The sequence below is a fragment of the Acanthopagrus latus genome, chromosome 22 (genome assembly GCF_904848185.1).
Source record: "Acanthopagrus latus isolate v.2019 chromosome 22, fAcaLat1.1, whole genome shotgun sequence".
NCBI lineage: Eukaryota > Metazoa > Chordata > Actinopteri > Spariformes > Sparidae > Acanthopagrus > Acanthopagrus latus.
In genome coordinates this window covers 14,043,545-14,066,676 of record NC_051060.1, presented here as the reverse complement: position 1 = coordinate 14,066,676, position 23,132 = coordinate 14,043,545, and the positions used below count along the sequence as shown (strand labels likewise).

At 43.0% G+C, this 23,132-nt stretch overlaps 4 protein-coding genes and 1 non-coding gene across 6 annotated transcripts; 3 read left to right on the top strand and 2 right to left on the bottom strand.

Moving 5' to 3' along the window:
- Positions 1-595: 595 nt before the first annotated feature.
- LOC119012282 (WT1 associated protein) lies at positions 596-12,997 on the top strand. 2 transcript variants are annotated; one of them, XM_037085936.1, is made up of 8 exons: positions 596-809; positions 1,373-1,410; positions 1,534-1,589; positions 1,691-1,749; positions 1,892-2,019; positions 8,982-9,160; positions 11,482-11,636; positions 11,776-12,997. In XM_037085936.1, exons 2-8 carry the CDS (start codon positions 1,381-1,383, stop codon positions 12,432-12,434), a joined length of 1,266 nt encoding a protein of 421 aa, XP_036941831.1. In that variant the 5' UTR covers positions 596-809; positions 1,373-1,380; the 3' UTR covers positions 12,435-12,997. The 2 variants fall into 2 exon arrangements, with proteins under 2 accessions (XP_036941831.1, XP_036941833.1); XM_037085938.1 differs by lacking the exon at positions 596-809 and adding an exon at positions 941-1,176.
- LOC119012281 (piggyBac transposable element-derived protein 4) lies at positions 3,042-7,624 on the top strand. Its single transcript, XM_037085935.1, has 2 exons — positions 3,042-3,448; positions 5,557-7,624. Exons 1-2 carry the CDS (start codon positions 3,303-3,305, stop codon positions 7,379-7,381), a joined length of 1,971 nt encoding a protein of 656 aa, XP_036941830.1. The 5' UTR covers positions 3,042-3,302; the 3' UTR covers positions 7,382-7,624.
- Positions 12,998-13,749: 752 nt separating the features above from the next.
- On the top strand, positions 13,750-17,284 carry acat2 (acetyl-CoA acetyltransferase 2). Its single transcript, XM_037086747.1, has 9 exons — positions 13,750-13,810; positions 15,152-15,286; positions 15,420-15,601; positions 15,812-15,929; positions 16,022-16,165; positions 16,275-16,397; positions 16,505-16,659; positions 16,743-16,853; positions 16,958-17,284. The coding sequence occupies exons 1-9, from the start codon at positions 13,750-13,752 to the stop codon at positions 17,126-17,128; spliced, it is 1,200 nt and encodes a 399-aa protein (XP_036942642.1). The 3' UTR covers positions 17,129-17,284.
- Positions 17,285-17,915: 631 nt separating this feature from the next.
- Positions 17,916-22,625, bottom strand: tcp1 (t-complex 1). Its single transcript, XM_037086746.1, has 12 exons — positions 22,468-22,625; positions 21,885-21,970; positions 21,671-21,799; positions 21,259-21,356; positions 21,055-21,165; positions 20,743-20,924; positions 20,104-20,230; positions 19,679-19,854; positions 19,410-19,533; positions 18,939-19,131; positions 18,628-18,791; positions 17,916-18,323 (listed from the first exon to the last, which is right to left on the bottom strand). Exons 1-12 carry the CDS (start codon positions 22,538-22,540, stop codon positions 18,110-18,112), a joined length of 1,677 nt encoding a protein of 558 aa, XP_036942641.1. The 5' UTR covers positions 22,541-22,625; the 3' UTR covers positions 17,916-18,109.
- On the bottom strand, positions 22,086-22,223 carry LOC119013164. Its single transcript, XR_005072711.1, has one exon. It is a non-coding gene; the product is annotated as a small nucleolar RNA SNORA29 (small nucleolar RNA).
- Positions 22,626-23,132: the final 507 nt, after the last annotated feature.

Here is a 23,132-nt window from a genome sequence, read left to right as displayed (position 1 = left end):
ATACACAACTAAGTGAGGACTGCAGCCAGTGATTATCGTCTACATATTTTCTTCATTAATCATTTTATCTACAAAATGTCATTAAAAATAGGCCTGCTGAAAAATTTCCAACACTTTCCCAGAGCCTAAGAAGCTGTCTTAAAACTGCTTGTGTCATCAAGCCAACATTCAAGATTTTAAAACCTTGCCAATATTTACACTGAGAGGCAGGAACCAGGCAGTAATTTTGGCAACAATCAGATTAATAGTGTTAAAAATCAACAGATTAATAGGTTATCATTACAGTAAATGACTTATCATTGGTAAATTAATCTGGAAAACTGAAGCTTTCACATATGCCCATGCGTGCATTGCATTCTAAAACCTTATACAATAAATTAATTAATTAATTGACAACAACAACACAATAATAATAATATTAGTAATAGTAATAATAATATAAATAATAATATTCATGAGAAAATGCCACGTTCCATATCTTTCGTTTAGAAATCATGAACAGTAAACATTACTGTTTTTGATCATTTTTCAGGTATCTCGTCTCATTTTTTTTTCGGATCCGGAAATCGCGGCGGAGTGAGACGTACTTCTCCCTCTCCCCCGTCTCTGGCTGTGCTCTGCAGCAACGCGAGTGCAGCAGCTCGGTCAGAGCCATTCTGTCCTGCCTTCAGTGACGAAGATGATGTTGATCACGCCGAGGCAACTACATATAGATTAACAGCGAGTTTTTAACGTAGTTGCAGTTATCCGCCTCATAAAGAACTAGTGAAGCCGAGAAGTCCCAGAAAACATCGAGGGAAACGGGTCTGGTGAGTGTTGTGAGGGCTGTAGGCCCGATATCTGCAGCCAAGAGCCCGCTAGTTTCAGGAAAAGGAGCGCAAGGGAGGGAGTCATTTCCTTCACCGCCATTTTGTGATAACAAGGAGCCGAAAACAGAGCCAAGAATTGCATGCTGTCAGGCGGAACATAAAGGAAATACTGTCGCTCGAACGCCTACTTTCACGTCTTGTATTTATTTTGCTAGCGGATGCTAAATGTTAGTAGCACGCCAGAGTTAACCTTGCTTAGCTTATTTCTATCGCTTGCTGTCCATGGTTGCTTGCCTGCCGCACCAGCTAACACAGGCTCGACACCTCTTATGGACTGGTTAATGCTAACTTGTGTTTGGCCGACCAGGTAGTTAACTCGCTCGTCACGCGCCATTGGCTTCATTTGGCTGAGGGGAAACCACAGTAATTTGTTTACAACGAGCCAAGTTGTCATACATGTCATATTTCACTGCGTGTGGACAGTCAGCGTGTTACAGCTGGAGATGATGCAGTCACACGACACCGAGCTCTGATTAATGTTTTCTGTCATTTTTCACTTCTAGATTTCACAATGACCAACGAGGAGCCTCTTCCCAAGAAGGTGAGTGTCTTTTTATTTAACTTTTTCTTATATTATTTTAGAAAACCTTCCTGCCTGAGTATGAGCCTGATTATCCTGTGGGCTTCTGTATCTAACCAACTCCTTTGGTCATCTTCTCTACAGGTTCGCCTCAGTGAATCTGACATGAAGACCCTGACCAGGGAGGAGCTGTGCACAAGGTAAATAACAGCTCTACAGGTAGATTCATTATGTTGTAGGGGGCAAACTTGATCTGTTTAGCTTGAGCTGTTAATGTTTACACATGTTCTGCTCCTCTCAGATGGAAGCAGCATGAAGCATATGTCCAGGTCCTGGAGGCAAAATATGCAGATCTGTGTTGTAAGTACATCTGCTGTTACATAAAAGTGTCATCCAATACCACACGGTTTCTCCTGCCAGCTGTAGTCACTATATTGGCTGCGTGAGAAGAAAGGGACACATCTTGATGCACTTTCTTTCCTTCCCCTCTTTCCCGTCTTAGCCAATGATGTGACTGGGCTGAAGGAGTCGGAGGAGAAGCTCAAGCAGCAGCAGCAGGAGTCTGCACGCAGGGAGAACATCTTGGTCATGCGACTTGCCACCAAGGAGCAGGAGATGCAAGAGTGCACAGTATGTATCTATTCTTCCACTTTGTTCATGCGTCTGATATGATTATGGGATGCATTATTGTTTTACTCACAGCGAGGGCATTAGATGGACTTCTTACAGTGTGTAATAATGTTTTGCGCTGTGCCAGAATAACTGATCTCTAACACAAATCCAGCCACTCTCTGGCTGTAGTTAACCATTACTTTCACTATTCATTAGTTATTAGATTTTTTGTGTGTGTGCAATTTATGGATTTGACAAATGCTTCAAATCAAATCAAGCTGCCATGTCTTAAATTTGGCGAATACACCTTAAAGTACACTGTAAGACACAAAATAATGATTTGTTAAAGCTGGAATCCTCCAATTTAGTCTCTGCAGACTAGCCCACCAATTAACATCATTTCAGTACTGCGTTAGACCTTGTGTTCATTCATTTGCATGGCATGTAGGTTAACCTCTACGCACCCACCCGCCCACCGGCGGGCGATTTCAGATTCGTGACTGTATGTCTACGCTGCGCAGTGACGTATCTCGCTTCAACTTTCATCATTACGGACATACTATACGTCGTTAGAAAGGGTAGAATCTCCCCAATTCATTCATCCAGTTGATTTTGCAGAAATCATGAGCACTAAACCATAAATCAGTGATATTTACCAGCATGGTAAGCGTGAGATACAAGAAACATGCGGCGACTCCCTACCTTTGACGCGGCCATAAAGCCGTAATATGTGTCCGATCCTCAATTATTTATATTCCAGTTGTCCGTAAGAATCCACTGATCAAAAGCATCAAAATGGTTTTTCATAAAATTATTCCAGCTTGTGAATATCATCCTGTAAAGTCCATTTGTTTACCGTCTACCAACTTTGTTCGTCAAATAAAATCCAGACTTTGCCGGCCATATCTTTATTTTCTCTAGTTCCTGTATGGTGTTGTTGGGTATGCTTGTTTTCATCACTTTGCTGGCTACAAAATAAAAGTGTCCCCATCTTTTTCTGTTCAGTTTTCACCCCAGCACAGCCCGTGAAGTACATGGAGCGCTCCTTGTTTAAAGGGCCAATCGGCTTTGTTTACTGTTTTTTGCCGCCTTAGTACAGGGATAGCGTTTTGGCTATCAACATGTCAATCACTCAGGCTTCTAGCCAATTATTTTACCTTTCCAATAATGGTAGGCGTGTCCAGGTCCGTTCGGTATGAGCCGAGCAATATAACTTACTTTATTAACAGCTTACTTTACGCAGCAGACGCACTCGCAGCGGACATTTAAATTTTTTTGGACGGCAATTTTCTCACTTTATAATGGCGAAATCCACAAAGAAAACTAAACATGTCCGAGAAGAAGACCTGGAATGGCTCATGGCATCATCTGAGGAAAGTGACGACAGTCAGTACGACTCGGAGAGAGAGGAGATGTTTGCTGAGGGACTTGACGACATCTTGGATCGGTGAGTAACGTTATCTTTGATTATGTATTTAGCCATGAGTGAAATTTGAATGAAAGTTAGTGGGAATTGGTTCTTATGCTTACAGTGAACCGTACAGTATACATTAGCATTTCATAAATGACGCTAAATAGTTAGGGCCCCAGGGGCTAATTAGCCTAGCTAGCCGCAACTACTCAACTAAAGCTATGTAATCCTTGTAATTCTGTTCTATGATGTAATTCTTTTTGAGCCTCTAATTCCCTTTTATTTAGATTTTTTTTTTTTTTTTAATCAAGCTTGTAAACAAATTGAGCTAGATCTTTTTCACTGACCAGACACTGGGAATATTCCCCCAGTTCAATTATTCTGTTTATGTACAGTTATTTTCCTGATGTTTTTCTGTAATATGTAATGTTTAATATCTGTGTTTATTTGTTTCTATGTAAATAGCACCCCATTGAATTGCATTTACAGTGGGGCAAATAAGTATTTAGTCAACCACCAATTGTGCAAGTTCTCCTACTTGAAAAGATTAGAGAGGCCTGTAATTGTCAACATGGGTAAACCTCAACCATGAGAGACAGAATGTGGAAAAAAAAAAACAGAAAATCACATTGTTTGATTTTTAAAGAATTTATTTCCAAATTAGAGTGGAAAATAAGTATTTGGTCAGCTACAAAGAAGCAAGATTTCTGGCTGTCAAAGAGGTCTAACTTCTTCTAATGAGGTCTAACGAGGCTCCACTCGTTACCTGTATTAATGGCACCTGTTTTAACTCTATCAGTATAAAAGACACCTGTCCACAACCTCAGTCAGTCACACTCCAAACTCCACTATGGCCAAGACCAAAGAGCTATCGAAGGACACCAGAGACAAAATTGTAGACCTGCACCAGGCTGGGAAGACTGAATCTGCAATAGGTAAAACGCTTGGTGTAAAGAAATCAACTGTGGGAGCAATTATTCGAAAATGGAAGACATACAAGACCACTGATAATCTCCCTCGATCTGGGGCTCCATGCAAGATCTCACCCCGTGGCGTCAAAATGATAACAAGAACGGTGAGCAAAAATCCCAGAACCACACGGGGGGACCTAGTGAATGACCTACAGAGAGCTGGGACCACAGTAACAGAGGCTACTATCAGTAACACAATGTGCCGCCAGGGACTCAAATCCTGCACTGCCAGACGTGTCCCCCTGCTGAAGCCAGTACACGTCCAGGCCCGTCTGCGGTTCGCTAGAGAGCATTTGGATGATCCAGAAGAGGACTGGGAGAATGTGTTATGGTCAGATGAAACCAAAATAGAACTTTTTGGTAGAAACACAGGTTCTCGTGTTTGGAGGAGAAAGAATACCGAATTGCTTCCGAAGAACACCATACCCACTGTGAAGCATGGGGGTAGAAACATCATGCTTTGGTGCTGTTTTTCTGCAAAGGGACCAGGACGACTGATCTGTGTAAAGGAAAGAATGAATGGGGCCATGTATCGAGAGATTTTGAGTGAAAATCTCCTTCCATCAGCAAGGGCATTGAAGATGAGACGTGGCTGGGTCTTTCAGCATGACAATGATCCCAAACACACAGCCAGGGCAACAAAGGAGTGGCTTCGTAAGAAGCATCTCAAGGTCCTGGAGTGGCCTAGCCAGTCTCCAGATCTCAACCCCATAGAAAATCTGTGGAGGGAGTTGAAAGTCCGTGTTGCCCAACAACAGCCCCAAAACATCACTGCTCTAGAGGAGATCTGCATGGAGGAATGGGCCAAAATACCAGCAACAGTGTGTGAAAAGCTTGTGAAGTTACAGAAAACGTTTGGCCTCCGTTATTGCCAACAAAGGGTACATAACAAAGTATTGAGATGAACTTTTGGTATTGACCAAATACTTATTTTCCACCATGATTTGCAAATAAATTCTTTAAAAGTCAAACAATGTGATTTTCTGGGGTTTTTTTTTCCACATTCTGTCTCTCATGGTTGAGGTTTACCCATGTTGACAATTACAGGCCTCTCTAATCTTTTCAAGTAGGAGAACTTGCACAAGTGGTGGTTGACTAAATACTTATTTGCCCCACTGTATATATTTTTTCATTATATTTGGTAACATTTGTGCATTGCATTGTGTTTTGTAGGTCACAGTCTGAAGACAGTGATGAGGATTGGGAGCCTCAAAGTGAGGCAGTCAGACGCCCAACCCCCTCTCCTGCTAAAGGCGGTCGTCAGAAGCGCCAACGATCCTCATCTGTGTCTACCAGTGCTACCTCCCCCGCTGTGTCGTCCACTGCCTCCTCTGGCTCAGGGGATGTAGCAGCTTCTACACTAACGGCTGGTCGGTCCCCTGCTGTTAGACGTGCCCGGGGGAGGGGTAGAAGAGGAGGATCCTCCAGAGCACCTAGCTCCCACACAGAGGAACAACAGTGGCATGATGTAGGGGATGACGACGTTGAGCCTGCTCAAGTTGATTTCATGCCGGTGAGACAGCCTGGACCACAGCATGGGACCAGAGTGGCAACCACTCCACTGCAGTTTTTCAGACTGTTTTTCACCGATGCAGTGCTTGGGACTTTGATGGCAAACACCAATGCCTATGGAGCAAAGAGGCATGAAGGAAAAAAAGAGGTCTGGCATAACATCGGAGTAGCTGACATTTTTTCTTACTTTGCCATGGTAATATACATGGGGATGGTCAAGTGCCCTACGCTGGTGGATTACTGGAAAGGGTCCCGCCTCTATAGCCTTCCATTCCCCTCCTCTGTGATATCCCGAAATAAATTCCTCAGGATTTCTCGTGCTCTCCACATGAGTGACATCAGGGCAGATGAGGAGAATGCAGCTAAGAGGGGGACACCGGCTTATGACCGCCTGGGCAAGATCAAGCCCCTTTACAGCCACATTGTTGAAGCCTGCAAAGCCCACTTCCAGCCAGAGCAACGCATCTCAATTGATGAAAGGATGGTTGCATCAAAGGCTAGAATCTCCATAAAGCAGTACATCAAGAACAAGCCCACTAAGTGGGGATACAAACTGTTTGTTTTGGCAGATTCTGCTACTGGCTACACATGGAATTTTTTTGTTTATGAGGGGAAGTCACCTACTGCTGGAAAGGGACTGAGCTATGACTCTGTCATGTCCCTCATGGACTTTGATTCACTTGGTACAGGTTATCATCTTTATGTTGATAACTTTTACACGAGCTGCCAACTTTTTCTGGACTTGCTAAAGAAGAACACAGGGGCTTGTGGTACCATCCGCACAAACCAAGTAGGTTTCCCCAAGACCACCATCAATGACTTCACCAGGGGCACTCCTCGGGGGACAATCAAGTGGCTCAGGGACAGCGGACTCCTTTTTGTGAAATGGATGGACACTAGAGAGGTTGTCATGTGTTCCACCATTCACAAGGCATTCACTGGTGATATAGCCCGAAGGAGAGTGAAGACAGCTGGACAGTGGATGGTGATCGATGTCCCCATTCCAGCACCAGTCAAGGATTACAACCAGCACATGGGGGGTGTTGACCTGTCAGATGCACTCATTGGCTACTACAGCGCCACACACAAGACAATGAAATGGTACAGGACATTCTTTTATCACTTTTTGGACATTGCGATTGTGAATGCCCACATCCTGTACCAGCAGTGTCAGAGGGGGTCAGTGACGCAGAAAGAGTTCCGTCAGGCCCTTATTGAGGAGCTTGCAGACAAAGGACCTACATCAACATCCCAGCCATCCACCTCAGGCATCACTGCACCCCCAAACCCAGCAGCATCCCACAAGCTGCATTATTTCACAGAGGGACAAAATGTGGCTAAGCGGGATGCAGGCAGTGTCGGCAGACGGCTCTGCACACTCTGCCACAAAAAGACACCAGTTGGCTGTTCAACTTGTGATGTTCCCTTGTGTTTTGTTGCCAACAGGGACTGTTTCAATGAGTGGCACACACAAAACGGAATGTAGACTGGCCCAAAATGTCCACTGAGCATCACAGTGCACTTTTTAAGTTTGCATTTACAGTACAGTTATATATAAGTCATTTTTGTAGACAAGTTTTTAGAGTTGTTATATATTGTTCATATTTAGCTTTTATTCTATATTTTTATATATAGTTCATTCATTGTTCATATTTTGTTGATATTGTACATGAGTTGTACATGCAGTATTAGTATATTGAAAGATAATAAAATCCTTGTTTGAAATTCAGTTCATTACAGTCTGTCATTTTTGTATAATGCTTACTATTCTGTAGTGTCTTGTCGCATGACAATATCTCAATATGGCCACCTACAAGCGTGTGGAAACCCCTCCAGCCACCCATCAAATGAATGTGTGAAAAAATAATGTTTTGAATCATGGAGGAAGGTTTTATAGTCACCAAAATGCTTCAGTAATGTTTCCAGTGTCACAGAAGTGAGTAAAAGCATTTGGCACAATTTGGCCATTTGGAGACTTTTTGGAGAGGTTTGTGGACGCCAGTGACACCACAAACTAAAAACTCCATAACTCCCATAAGGTTAGGCCTAGAAGTCTAAAATTTCATCCAGGTGTAGTTGATAAGATGTAGAAGGTATGTGGTATATTGCCATATGCCTTACATAAAGCACATCTGAGTTATTGCTATTCAAAGATGACCTATTTTTTCGAAGAAAAAACATTTTTTTAGAGCCATGTTTGAACTGATGTCATTTAGGTTCATTTAGGTTCAGAAACTAGAGGGTCTCAGCTTTCAAGTGAAGTATCATACATCCATATGGGACTTGTAGTTGTTGTGTTATAAGCTTTTCCATTTGGGTATGCTAAATAGGTGAAAATTACCAACAACAGGTGGGTGCGAAGGGGTTAAAGGTAAATGGTGTCAAGGAGGGCAGCCTTTGCTCTTATCAGATTGACAGCTCAGTGGATCACCCAGTGGCTTTATGGCAGCATTTGCCATTCTTACAGGGCAGCTGAGGTAAACACAACACACACTGTCAGACACAGGTTAGAAAGGTTTTGAACGTATGTCCCTGTTGTCACTTTTTACCTTTTGTGACTGGAAAACTTGGATTCAACTAACTGTTGTGTTTTGAGGCATATTAGCTGCACCCTTTTGCCTCTAATGCAATTACATTTAAATCACTTCTGAGGTCATCATAACTGTGACTTCAGCAGGTGAGTTTATGTTTGTTTTGAACTTGTCTGGTCTTTTGGGAATGAAAATTAATCAGGTGTGACTTGGAAAGCAGCTCATGTCAAACAAAAGCTTTAATTACAGAGTTCCAATGGCTTTGTAATTAAAGACGAATCCTGATAGTCCTCTCTTCACTCACACAAAAGTCCTGACCTTTAGTAATCTCCAGTTTGTTGTCCAGAGACTCAAGATTGAAAAATTGTCAGATAAACTTTAAAATATTGGTGGATTTTACAACTAGGTGGTTTGAATTCATCTGAGTCCAGGATGCATTTTTAAATGTGACTTCTTGATCTGCAGACTGGACATGCTAAAGGACTGGTGTTCATAAAAATATAAAGTACTTCTCCACTTTTCCCGTCACTAACACCTGTTTGTTTTATCCTGCAGACCCAGATCCAGTACCTCAAGCAAGTCCAGCAGCCGAGTGCGGCCCAACTGCGGTCATCCATGGTGGACCCAGCCATCAACTTGTTTTTCCTCAAAATGAAGGCTGAACTCGAACAGACTAAAGACAAACTGGAGCAGGCCCAAAATGAACTGAGTGCCTGGAAATTTACACCTGATAGGTAAAGACAATCAAAATAACCCCCCTCCCCCACAAAAAAGTCAAGACTTCCTCATGCCCCCCACCCTCACGCTCACTGCAGGCATGCAGGAACAATGGTGGGGTGGAAGACTTTACAGAAAGCCAGTCACTGCAGAACAAAACTGTTTTTGTACTCTTGCACTGTGCCAGCTACATATCACATAACCTAAAGTGAAAAGACAGTATGGTCAGGTGACACTTGTGTTTCAGCTCTCTCCCCTCGTATCCCCTCACCGTCCATGGGCCTGAAGGAGTCCGGACTGTTCCTGAAGAGGTGGTCACTCACTTCCCAACACGGATATATGCCCTCCCCGCACCCTCAGCTCAAACCAGACAGTACACATATTAAATAGGGGGGTCATGGTGGAGGGTGAGTCAGGCAGGGAGCATCCCTAGCCTAAAGCAGCAATTGAACATTTTACAGACAATTCCCATACTTGGTTTAAAAAGACATTTAACTGTGGATTACACCACACACATACCCCCTCTAGTCTGCCTGAGAAACGTAAAGACTTTTTGGACAGTCTAGATACATTGCAGTAACGTGAGGACAGTTTCTAGGATTTAAAAGTAAGACTGTGGGGGGGAAGAGCCACTAGAAACGCTGTTAAGACTGTGAGCGGAGCCAGATCCTCGGTCCACAGAGGACTGTGGTTCAGGCATGAGGGTCCAGTCGCCTGTGTCTCTGAACATGGGCCCACTCACGGTAGAGTGTATTTACATGTTTTATTTTGTGACTTGTTTCTTTTTATCTGCATTTCATTTGATCTTTCTCTTGTTTCTCTGAAACAAACACTTACTGCAGTGTGTGTGAACCGAGAAGCATGATTGGCTTTGATTGTTTACATAAAAACATTTGAACTTTGACAGTGAATTAAGCTTTGCTTAATTCCTCAGATCCATACCAAACACACTGCTGTAGGTGCACGGAGTCTTGTTTTCAAGTTGTGAATGCAAATGTCTTTAACAAGTCATGTTATGAGTTGATGGAACTGTATTCATTGTATTTCTGTGTATTTTTGTTATTGACCTCACGATCTCTCCCTCAGCCTTTAACGCTAATAGCTGATGAGATGCTTATCTCTCACCTGTGTGACACAGATCTTAGCCACTGTTTTCACAATGAAACGCACGTGGAATCTGTTTTATCTTTTCATGTCTTTTTAAAGCAAAGCCGTACTACACTCTCACACCCAAGTGAGGCAGTGAGAGTAGAACTGGTAGTGTATACACAATCTACATCTTCCTAGTCCTTAAGAAAAATGAATGGTTATGATAACCACTAAACTACTGAAAAGTGCAGTTAACTAAATGATGTGCTGTGCGTAATTTTAGTGGACAATATTAGGAATAACTTACATGGTTTTCTGAGCTGTTTAAACTTTAATGACTGCTTCTGCTTTTAGAGGGTTTGCTTAGTAATTCAATTAATTAATGTTTATATTTAACTTTCCACTAGCCAGGTGACTTCCATAGGTATTCAAGACTAAATAGATGGCAGTTATGGTTTTAAATAATGTGTATACCTGTCATATGTTTGCAATTTTGGCTTCTTGATTAGGGCTTTGGTAAAGCATAAACGCAATAACTGCTAATGTATGAAATACCAGGTGTGCAGGACTGTTGGAGTGCTCTTTAACCTGTTGAGAAAGCGGCACCTCAAGCTGTTTTGATTTTACTGTTGAAACTGACTACTGTTGAGACTGTTTAAAGTGATGACTACACAAAACAGGTGCCGGGTGGCAGTGCACATTTCCATTTTTTGCTACTCAGTTAAGGGTTGATATTTAAATTGTAGTTTTTTGTAGCGTGTCAATTTTAATATAACTGTGACATTTTCTATTCTGCTGCGAGTGCGTTTGAATGTGAGAATTTGGTTGCGTAAAACATTTCTACAGTTCTTTTCAACGTGCTCACTTGTCGTCAATATGCAACATGTTGAATTAAGATAAAGTGTAAGAATTGATGTATTCGTTACTTAAAAATGTGGGTATATGAAGTGTGCTATGGAGCCACAATGAATACCTTAGATGTTAAAGATATTAATAATTTGATAATTTAGAGAAAAAAAAAGACTTTTGCTCAGTTCAAATAAATGTACATTATTTTCTTAAGGAAGATCCAATTGGATTCCTTATGATTTTATTGGAATCAAATTGATATAAGAATCTTGTCTAGGGTTGGCTAGGTTGAAGAGTTATGTTAGCTTGTGGACCAGTCGGCTGGGACAGATTCAGTGGCACCTCTTGTCACCTTTGTCTCCTGGTTCACTGTGTGATGTGAGACTTGTTTCCCTTACAGCCAAACGGGGAAGAAACTGATGGCGAAGTGTCGAATGCTGATTCAGGAAAACCAGGAGCTGGGTAGGCAGCTGTCGCAGGGACGCATCGCCCAGCTGGAGGCTGAGTTAGCCCTGCAGAAGAAGTACAGCGAGGAGCTCAAGAGCAGCCAAGACGGTGAGGACATGAGCAGCATCTACATCTTTCAGCCTGACCATTCTAACTTGGAATCAAGTCTTGACTTCTTTAACAAACTGCTGTTCAGCTGGTTTTTGACTTTGTTCTTTTTCTGCTCCTGATCTCCCGTCTCTCCCAGAGCTGAATGACTTTATCATCCAGCTGGACGAGGAGGTGGAGGGGATGCAGAGCACCATTCTCGTCCTGCAGCAGCAGTTGAAAGACTCTCGTCAGCAGCTGACTCAAAATCAGGGGTCGATAGCCGGAGCGGGACCGAGCAGGACTTCACCCACTGCTTCCAGCTCATCCGCTGAGCCGTCCACCCAGCCTGAGCAGGCCAGCGCACCCTCCGAACCAATGGGCAAAGACTACGGGAGGGTCTCCAATGGACCAAGCAATGGCAACTCCTCCCAGAGGAGCGAGACCACCACACCTAGCCTGTACCGGGAGGTAAGCAGCACAGAGGAAGACTTTCCCATGTCCCCTATGGTCTCCAGCCCCGGGGAAGCTGAGACCAAGCTGTCCAACCACTCTGAGGAGGCGTCAGGGAGTCAGACTGCTGCTGGGCGGGTTGGAGGACCTGTGGGTTTCGGGAGCCAGCTGAGCGCAGGGTACGAGAGCGTGGACTCTCCGACGGGAAGCGAGACATCATTGACTCAGCACTCGAATGACACAGACTCCACCACCGACCCCCATGAGGACAAGGCTGCCCTGGTAACCAAGGGCACCAGGACTGCAGGGTCACGGCACGCTCAGAACGGCCTGGACTCCAGCACGGGCGACAGTGTGGTTTTGTAATGTACTTTGACATGTACTGTCTTTTTCTTTTTCTTTTTTTTTTATACAGTATACAAACAAGGCAACAAACGCATAGTCTGTAACACAGCACTGCTGTCCAAGACGTTTTGTTTTCACCCTCTTCCCCACGCCTATCGTGATGCCTCTGTCACATTTGTGTTGCTAAACAGGGATGTAACAGGTATGGGTTAATGTTAGATTTAAAGTGAGTGGATGTATGATTTAAAACTAGTCTGTTTCATTCTGCTGTTCATTTGAGCATGTCTATGCTGTTCTTGTTTGAGCTCTTGACACTGAAATGGGGCATCTGGTGTTGTAACTCATCGTCAAAAGTCAGTAAAATCACTGAATTGCAGTAGCTTCGCAATATTCAAGGTCATTTTTAGATGTTGGCCTGTGTTTTGTTTTTTTTTAATGCAATTTTAATTTTTCATTGAGGAAACAAAAAATTCTGTTCAAAAGATTCTGTTGAATTGTGAGTAGTTTATATGCGATGTTCATATTATTCTGACTTCAGTCCTTTTCATGTACTGACCAAATACCAATAAAGATTTTTAATACTACACAGTGAAAGCCATTGTTACTACCACCAAAGTATTAACATAAAGAAAATTGAAAAGGCCTCCTCAAACAGTCCACTCCATTGAGTCAGTATTACATTTATAAGAAATGTATACAAGAGGGATTCGCTTTGTGTTAAGATTCATTCTGGATCTTCATCATAAATCTCAGGTGAACATAATTTGGGTTTTGTAACAGGATCAATTTTGCTAATCCCAGGAGAGAAATGAAGCATTTCAACAGAACATTATTTTGAAGAAGACTGAAATTGTAGAGAGAACAATTAGAAAAAATACATGTGTGCTGATAAATCAATTCAAAGCATTTATTGTCATGTACAATTCAAGAACATATTTCCACGTATAAAATTACATTTCCTTCCACTCCAAATGCTGTTTTATGATATAATGGGGATAAAAAAAAATACAACTGTTAAAAAATATGCAAATATAAGACGGTACAAACAATACATTAGAAAATACCTATACAGAAGATTTTAATGTAATACAAACAGTAATGAGTTTTGTTGTGTTTATTGTTGTCAGCTCAGTGGAAAGTGGCTCCAGAATGAAATAAACGAAACGCTGTAGTTGTCCTCCTGCACACACGGGGGCGCTGTGGTGCCTCCTCCCTGCAGTTACACTCTCACAGCTCCTCCTCAGCGCAGCTCTGTCAGGCAGGCAGTACAGGTCCGCGGTATCAACAGAGGCGACTGCAGTGTGGACAAACAGGAACAGCACCTTGAAGCACGGACATGAACTCCAAAATGAACTCCGAACCTGTTGTCATCGTGTCTGCCGCTCGGACACCAATCGGTAAGATTTAATACCCGGCTAAACGCGAACACATGCGTTTGAAACACTTTCTAACGTTGCTATTTTACTGTTGCTACCAGCCAGTGTTTGCTAACATGCACCGCAGCTCAGTGTCGCTGTGGTCACATGAACTGTAACATACATTAAATAGTATTGTAGCTACCGTATTTAGTTGTATATTGTTCTTTTACCGACGTGTCATTATTTGTCTTGTTCAATTAGTTAAAGTGGTTGATGTCCATTCATTCAGTCAAATGCGCCCAGTCTTGCGGCGCTCTGATTGGTTCACGCATGTGTCCGGAGTGTTCTGTGATCAGTGATTGGCTGGCTGGTCATAGTGCCACGGAGCACGATCTTCCTCTGATTGGTTTCCTCCTCTTTCAAGGTGTGATATGACAGTGAGGCCACCGTGTGTCCAGTAAATGTGTCAATATAACAGCAGGACACTCCTAAATGACAAATAGCAACTTTAGACCAAGTTTGTTTTTCTAGCAGCCTTGTTGTTCAGATGTCCAAAGTACCTCCAAAAATAATGCGTTAAAATAATGAATTGAGCAAATGCTTAAACAGGTAAATTCTGAACTTCACAGAGGACAGAGATAGTATAGGAACCACAACCACATGGTCTCACATTTTCCAGGCCAGGGTCACACACTGGCAAATCACGCGATGAACAGGTGAAACTATAATATAGTCAGGATTAAAGTTGAACTATTATTATTATTATCTCCAACTTAGTTTAAGACACAATATGGACCAGTTAAGCAAATATTTCTCAATAAAGAAATAAGATGAATTATTGTGATATGATACTCCAGCAGTGCAAGTTGACACATGCATTGCTGCAGTGCCTACATAGTCCCACTTTCTCCAGATGTAAATTAAATTAGATGTTGCAGTGTGAAACAAAGTACAAGTATTGATCTTTTAATTAAAACATGACGTTTTGTGCCCCCTATACTGTGTAAATTTTTCCCTGTGGTATCAAACATTGCATAGAATATTTTTAAGGTATTGTATCAAAGTTAGAAATTTCAGTATCAAACACTTCACATGACAGTAAAGAGACAGTGCAGGAAATGTAATGATAAGTATGTCTTGTAGTTGTTGATTCAGATAAAGCAATCGGTGGGGGGTTATCTGTTTTTAATCTGCAGGAATATGTTCTTAACTTTTCAGTTAATCATATAGTTTATATGATATCAAGAAAAACTCGTGAAAAAATCCAACTATATCTGATGTACAATGAGAAATTATTTCAGTCCTCCCTTGTATGTGGAAAAATGAATATGCACCATGGTGCACTCATGCTACAACATCTTCTCCCCAATTTTTACACAGGGTCCTTGAACGGTGCTCTGTCCACAGTCCCTCTGCATGACCTGTGTTCAGTGGTGATCAAGGATGTCCTGAAGCGGGCTGCAGTGAAGCCAGAGGAGGTCTCTGAGGTTATCATGGGACACGTCCTCACTGCAGGTAAAAGCTCAGCAGGCCACTGAGATCAGAGAGCGACAGAGGTCCAGTGTTCCTGTGTCATATTAACAGCTGTTGAGCAATATCAGCCAGATTTTCTCAATGGTGTTTTTTTTTTCCCCTCTCTGTGCTCAAGGTCACGGTCAGAACCCGGCACGTCAGGCCAGCGTTGGGGCAGGTATCCCCTACCCTGTACCGGCGTGGAGCTGCCAGATGGTGTGTGGCTCTGGACTCAAGGCTGTGTGTCTGGGAGCTCAATCCATCCAGGCCGGAGAGTCCACTGTGGTGGTCGCAGGGGGCATGGAGAGTATGAGCAGGGTAGGCTTGGACAGAAGGAGTGGCTTTAAAAGCTTAATATAAATAAAAAAATGCTGGCTCTTTCACTTACACTGATGATCTGATCTCATTAGGCTGGAAGTTGAATCAAGGAGAAAATATGAGATCTACAACTCCGAAAAGATTCTTGCATAGGTTTCGATGCCTCAATGACTTGATGATGTCACATTTGTGTCCTCCTTCCACCAAAAGGCTCCTCACACCCTGCACATGAGAGCAGGTCTAAAGATGGGCGACGCCTCCCTGCAGGACTCCATGCTGGCTGACGGCCTGACAGACGCCTTCCACGGCTACCACATGGGCATGACAGGTGGGCACAGCTGAGAATACAAGCAAACAACCGATTGTCACGCCTCTACACAAGTGTTCGTTGTTGTGATCAATCCTGTGTATCCCTCTCAGCCGAGAATGTGGCGAAGCAGTGGGGAGTCACTCGAGAGGAGCAGGACCGGTTTGCCGTCCAGTCCCAGAACAAAACTGAGGCAGCGCAGAAAGCAGGACATTTTGATAACGAGATCGTCCCAGTCGTGGTGCCAAGCAGAAAAGGTAAAGATTTGTTAAGTGATTTATTATCTAAATCATCCTTCTATCTCGAAGAAATTGTTTAATCAGCCCTTGGTGTGTGTTCACTGTAACACTTGTCTGTTGTCTCCAGGTCCAGTGGAGGTGAAAGTGGATGAGTTTCCTCGGCATGGCAGCAACATGGAGAGCATGTCCAAACTCAGACCCTGCTTCATTAAGGACAGCAGTGGTAGTGTTACTGCTGGAAACGCCTCAGGTTTGAGAGCTGGTGCTTTTCTAACATATGATGATGTCACTGCCAGCTTTTTGGACCAATATGTCATGGATCAAGCAGTTTTTTTTATTTTTTTTGTGTTACATTAGGTATCAATGATGGAGTAGCAGCAACTGTCCTAATGAGCCAATCAGAGGCTGCGAGGCGTGGTGTAAAACCACTGGCCAGAATCGTATCGTGGGCTCAAGCTGGCCTTGACCCGTCCATCATGGGCACTGGACCGATACCGGCCATCAGGAAAGCGGTGAGAAATCTGATGCACCTGAATGTAACAGCAACTGAGAAAATGCTTCTTTATGTTCATTCTCCTCGTCTCCTCTCTGGCAGGTTGAGAAAGCAGGCTGGCAGCTGGACCAGGTCGACTTGTTTGAGATCAATGAAGCGTTTGCTGCACAGTCTGTTGCTGTGGTCAAAGAGCTCGGCCTCAATGCTGACAAGGTAACGGCTATGTTGTGCAGTTTTTGTCCAGTCTGTCCGAAGCATAAGCTGGATGCTGTTTGTCTGCTGTCACTTGAGTCCAATGTTTGTTTTTATTTCCTCAGGTGAATGTGAACGGTGGTGCCATTTCTCTGGGCCATCCGATCGGTATGTCTGGCTGCAGAGTGCTGGTGACCTTGTTGCATTCGCTTCAGAGGACTGGAGGACATAAAGGCGTGGCATCTCTCTGCATTGGAGGAGGGATGGGCATCGCCATGTGCGTGGAGAGAGTCTGATTAAAAAAAACAAAAAACAATGCTGCTCCACGGATTGCACTTGATCTCATCTTTTTAAATGGATAAGGGATACAGACACTGTTTACGCTGATATAAAATGGTAGTTTTCCTGGGTTGTTCCAAATTACTGTATTTGAAGTAAAAGCGACGAGTGTATTTTGTGATTGGATCTTATCCGACCATAGCTTGCCAGTCTCACTGTGAACTTAAACTCAACCTTGCTCAGGTTGTAGCTGTGTAGCATGTGGCTTCATTTTAGAGGATTTAAGACATAAATGTAGTGTATGCTGATAGCTTTAACATAAAACCAGTAATAACTAAGAACCGCTCTTATAACCTGGTACTAGATACGCACCATACTAGTTAGTAAATGAAGATGGGTTGTTTTTCCTTTAAAATGACCCGAATGGTTGAAAAACGTGAAACACCAAGCCTGTGAAGGCAAAGCGCAACTGTTGCTGCGTAACAGTATTTGTAGAGTAACTTGTGGTGTAATTGAATAGTTTGAAGCACTCAATATGTTGCTCTGATACTGACCGACATTCCACTTTCTATTATCAATTGTGCAGACAGCAGCCTTGAACCTCATCTAAGTGCCGTAAGGTTAAGTATGCCAGCCTTCTCTAACCTCGTACTTCCTGTACATAACCTGATGTTTGTGAAGATGGTTCCTGTAATCATATCAATAAACAAGTATAAGCCATAGAGTTTAAAACTTGGTTGAAAGTCATTTCTCAAAGTCTGTCAAATAACCACAACCACACGATATGAATTAACAAATCAAAGGTCATTTACAACCATTGGAGCTTTTATTAAGTGTCCAAAAAAACAAATCACTTACAGTTCCTCTGGAAGCAGGAGGGAGTGGGAGAACAGTAAACAGGCAAAGTGCACGCACGGCCTACACTAAGAGCAACAGCCACGAAGAGCTCTTTATGTATAAATACAGACAATGAACTGGACCAGACCAATTACAGCCTCTTAACCCTCCAGAGCTCCTGACTGCACGGCATCCTGGTACGACTGGCCGCCCTCCTTCGGCTCTGGAAACAGTTTGATGAGGTCGTCGATACGGAGGATGGTGATGGCGGCCTCGGTGGCAAATTTAAGGCTCTTCGTTTTGACCATGGTGGGCTCGTACACACCAGCCTGACGGTTATCTCTAGGCTTGCCGTTCAGCAGGTCCAGACCAATCCTGTAAGGCAACCGAAGTATTCAAATACTGGATGTTCTACATTACACAATAAGGTCACCATGCCTTTGAAACAAACTGAAGACTTGAACTTATCAAAATCTTCAAGGCTCGCAATAAACAGTGCTTACTGCGCCTGCATCTTTGTTACATTTTCATGATCAGTTCAGTATTTTAAGGGAGCACAGCCAAAAAAGGGAGCATCATCTCTAACACAAAGCCTTTAAGAATAGTCAGATAAATCTGTTGTGCCACTTTGTTAACAGGTACTTTAGTTTCATGACTGCTGCTGTAAGGAAAGACTCACCACTTGAGATTCTTGCGTTCGGGGTTAACCTGAGCCTCATTGTGGAAGGCCCGAAGCTTGGCCACCAGATCAGTGGAGTCCTGTGCTGCGTTCACAGCCAGTGTCTTGGGGATGATTAGGAGAGATCGAGCAAACTCGGCAATAGCCAGCTGCTCCCGGGAACCCTGAAGAAACAAAAAAATAAATGGATGTCACAACCAGTACTCTGCTCAAATCATCTTGCGTCGTAAAAAAAAAAAAAAAAAGAAATTCAAGCTCCCAACCCCAAATCTCAGCAGATGCATGCTGGACAAACATTTTACATGTCTCACCATGCTGGTAGCATAATTCTCCAGGTAGATTGACAGAGCTGCTTCCACAGCGCCTCCGCCTGGAACTACAGACTTTGACTCCAGGACCCTCTTCACCACACAGAGGGCATCATGCAGTGAACGCTCCATCTCGTCACACATGAAGTCGTTGGCCCCGCGCAAAATGATAGATGCTGATGTGCGTACTTTGGTGCTGAGAGAGTTCAAAAGTAGGAGGAAGGAACCAAGACCATTAACATTTATAGTTGTAGTACATTAATGTGTAGATAAACATGAAGGACTTCTGCATTCTACAGATAACACAAATCCTTTTCACTGTCTCAGTTTATCACAACTCCTGTCAGAATTACAGTTGAGGAATGATTACATGCAGTGAAAGGTTCTTAATCTACAGTTGTACTGACCACTCTGCATTTGTCAGCATTGTGTTAGAAAAACAAACACACACTACTATGTAGTTGTAGTTCTTACTTTTTGACAAGGATGAGCTCATCATCACAGATGCGTTCCTGCACAACCTCCTCAGCCTGACCCAGCATAGTGGCCTCAAAAGTCTCTTCTCCCTCCAGGTTGGTCAGAGAGGGGCAGATGGTGGCTGAGAACAGACAAACGCAATGTCACTATTATACACTCTCAATTTAATGAAACTACTTGACCAAACCATAAAAAACATTTCACAGTTTAAAAGACCAGTAACACAAAAGCCAATCACCACAAACTGTAGTCTGCTGCCACCTTACCTCCTGTTGCCTTGGCGATGCGTTTCAGGTCCTTCTTCAGAACCCGCCTCACTGCCATGGCTCCGACATCCACAAAGTACTTAAGACACATGTCATCGATGCCACCTGTGGTCAAGAGGACATTGGCACCGGATGCCAAAATCTTTTGGATCCTCTCCTTGGTGATGTCAGATTCTCTGGAGAAACAACATCCAATATTGATTTCAGTTTCATCACAAACATTAAGATGGAATTCATCACATACATAATGCAGAATTGTCCAGCCCACAGTCATGGTAAACAGCTCAGAGAGAAGCTGCTGCCTTGACTCGGGCTGCTGATATTTTCTCCCACGCGTATCACTGTGTATACTATTGGTTCAGCATCACAGCAAATTTAAATGGGATAATTCTTAATGATAACATTACATACTAAATATTTTCTACCTTTGTCTGATCTGGTCAAGCTTCTCTGGGTCGTTGATGATGACTTGGACTCCCATCTTCATCTTTGTCTTCTGCAGGCTGAAGTCCAGGCAAGCAATCTTAGCGTTGATGACACGTTTTACCATGCCTTTAGATGAACCCAAAAACAGCATGATCAGCAGGACAAGTAAACAAAGAATTGAAGTGGACCAAATTTCAAGCCTCACAGCCTGTATGATTACATCCATGATTTTTTATTTATATGAATGATATTGAAGATCAACCACTAGATCATGTTTGCATTCAAGCCTATTCCTCACCTCAAAATCATTCTGGTTAAAATTCATTAGTTTCCAAATTTTTAAGACTTTGTACAGATGCTGCTTCGAAACTAGCGATAATGAAAAACATGTAATTAGACTTCTGACTATTTTTCCATTGTCTGGCTGGAAAAGAGGCACCACAGTTTACAAACTACTGTGTCGTCATTCCTTTCAAAGCCAATATACTGTCTCCCACGCGTATCACTGCTTAGCCATCACATGGGACACAGCAGCAAACTTAAATGGGAGTCTATTTAGCTGCAGTGACAATCGATGAGACAAGTAAACCCTCACACTTTAAATGTGAACTTGGGAATTTCTTTCTAAATGTAAATACCTTGTGAGCCGACTGTGCAGTTCAGCGCATACCCATTAACCAGGAAGCTCTCTTTCTGGCTGCGGCCATGGGCTTTCAGCACATTCACAGAGTTGATGGGGTATTTGGCCACTCCCCTGCCGTCCACAAACTTCACAGCAATGGCGGCATCCACCACCATGTTGGCGAAGAATTCTGAATCACTAAGGGGTCAGGATTAAGGCAGATAAAGTCTGAAGCTGTATACATAGAACAATTACCTACTGCAAACTACAGGCATGTGAGTTGAATCCAAACTAAACATTTTAAGCAATCAACAGCAAAAAGGGATACACTCCAATGATTTTGGAGGACATGGAGGTTTTGGCCGCATTTATTAAACACTCTCTGCCCAGGTCATCTGTCCCAATGGTGAGGTTCTCATTAATGTAGCGAACTGCCTCCCTAGGAGATGGAAAAACATTTTTGCATGTGAGATAATATTAGGATCAGCATCTATTTCTAAACACTCAGGGTATTTCTTTGTTCACATCTTACTTGCAAGCCAGACGATATCCACTGATGACTGATGTGGGGTGAATCTTCTGCTTCACAAGCTCATCTGCACTCTTAAGCAATTCTGCAGCAAGAATTACCTTTAAAAAAATAAAAAGGTCATATGATGTTCATTAAAATGAGATCTGTTTACATCTGATCCAGAGAATACTTTGCATCATCGTGAAAAAACTTGTACCATTGTTTCATTAGGGGTGGCAGAGATGAGGCTGCTCGACCCCTTCAGACACTAACGGACTGTTTCTCTCTCCTGTTAGCATAGCCACACATCCGTAACAAAATGCAGATGCATGGTACTAAAACAGGACATTCACTTTTTAACTTGTTACATTGGCAGCAAAAAAGACATGTAAGTGTCTGGCACCATGTAGGAGCAGCTGTTGACCCTACTCACCACAGAGGTGGTCCCATCTCCGACCTCCTTGTCCTGCAGGTCAGCCAGTTCACACAGGACCTTGGCAGCTGGGTGCTCCACTTCCAGCAGCTTCAGGATGGTGGCTCCATCGTTGGTGATGGTCACGTCCTGTCAACATGTACATGAGACATGGTGAGGAACCCATGCCACAATGTGTAATAAAGAAATAGATGATTTGTAGAGAGAAACATACTCCAATGTCGTCCACCAGCATCTTGTCGAGGCCCACTGGTCCGAGCGAGCTCTTGACGATGTTGGCGATGGATGCTGCGGCCATGACTGCAAAGACAAGGAGGAAGTTGCTACTAGCGAACAAGCACTTAATTACATCATATGCCCATTTAAAGACATATTTAGCATGGCTGTTGCATCCTATAACAATATCGCTGTCAATGATATGATGTTCTGTCATATTATTTAGTGAGGTACACAGTATGTTAGCCACACCCTCAGACCATGACAGTGTTTTTCTATCCCATTAGCATAGCCGTCCATTCATAGTGATAGGAGTGGAAGGTACTGAAATGGGACTAAGACTTCATAACCAAAGTCTTTGGCGTAAAGGACACATTGTTTAAACAGCAGACTTGTCTGCGCTTAGCTGAAATCCTCCACAGACACTTTTCAACTCGACATAAAAGTTAGCTAGCATTAGCATTAGCCACACGTGTGTCCGCAGCAGTAAATGAAATCCTTTCTCCTGCCGGCCGCTCGTGACGCACGGAAAATACACAAAGCGCACATGAAACACCAAGTGAAGCGGCATCATTACTTACCATTTTGAGTGCGAATAGACTCGCCAGTTGTCCTCTGGCCGAGCACGTTTAACGGACCCTCTAACATCGACATTTTCCACCACCACCACAGAGCCGAGAAGAAAGGGAATGGGCGCGGTGCATTATGGGTAAACCGGCATTACCCAGAAGGTTCGAGAAGAAAATGTACCCAGAAATCTCCGTAAATTAACGATTAAGGGGTTTTGACCGCATAAAGCATCTCAAATTTACAGCTGTACGTGAAGACCCTTTATGAAATTAGAAAATAATGTTTTTTCACGTTATTTCTTATATACTGCATTTCCCAGCATGCCTCACCATCTTCTTCTTGGTTTCTTTCATAGTTTCCGGTTTACAGTGTGCAGCGTGTGCGCCCTCTGCTGTTAGTTTCGGGGATGGTTGTAACAGTTTTTGTCTCAGCTCCTGTAACTTGCAGAATGTTTGTGCTAGGGCACTCAAACACCCTCATTTGTCTACTGCAGATAGCAATGTTCTTCACTTCTCCAACTATACCACAGAATTCATTATTTGATGTCAAATGCAAGAAGTACCATTGTTAGAACCAACCCCACTACCAGGATATGTTGTAACACAACCTGGGGTTAATTGTAACAGTATGATTGAATAACTAAAAACTGAGCCCATACCACAAAATATACGTCTAT

Bases quoted from the DNA above. Each gene is read 5' to 3' on its own strand.
- LOC119012281 (XM_037085935.1), top strand. From the start codon at position 3,303: ATGGCGAAATCCACAAAGAAAACTAAACATGTCCGAGAAGAAGACCTG. The intron at 3,449-5,556 runs GTGAGTAACGTT...TGTGTTTTGTAG, and splicing joins CTTGACGACATCTTGGATCG to GTCACAGTCTGAAGACAGTG.
- acat2 (XM_037086747.1), top strand. From the start codon at position 13,750: ATGAACTCCAAAATGAACTCCGAACCTGTTGTCATCGTGTCTGCCGCT. The intron at 15,602-15,811 runs GTAGGCTTGGAC...TTCCACCAAAAG, and splicing joins GCATGGAGAGTATGAGCAGG to GCTCCTCACACCCTGCACAT. The intron at 16,660-16,742 runs GTGAGAAATCTG...CCTCTCTGGCAG, and splicing joins TACCGGCCATCAGGAAAGCG to GTTGAGAAAGCAGGCTGGCA.
- tcp1 (XM_037086746.1), bottom strand. From the start codon at position 22,540: ATGTCGATGTTAGAGGGTCCGTTAAACGTGCTCGGCCAGAGGACAACT. The intron at 21,166-21,258 runs GTAAGATGTGAA...TCCATCTCCTAG, and splicing joins GGATATCGTCTGGCTTGCAA to GGAGGCAGTTCGCTACATTA. The intron at 18,792-18,938 runs GTGAGACATGTA...TTGTTTCTTCAG, and splicing joins AGAATTATGCTACCAGCATG to GGTTCCCGGGAGCAGCTGGC.
- LOC119012282 (XM_037085936.1), top strand. From the start codon at position 1,381: ATGACCAACGAGGAGCCTCTTCCCAAGAAG. The intron at 2,020-8,981 runs GTATGTATCTAT...TTTATCCTGCAG, and splicing joins AGGAGATGCAAGAGTGCACA to ACCCAGATCCAGTACCTCAA. The intron at 11,637-11,775 runs GTGAGGACATGA...CGTCTCTCCCAG, and splicing joins GCTCAAGAGCAGCCAAGACG to AGCTGAATGACTTTATCATC.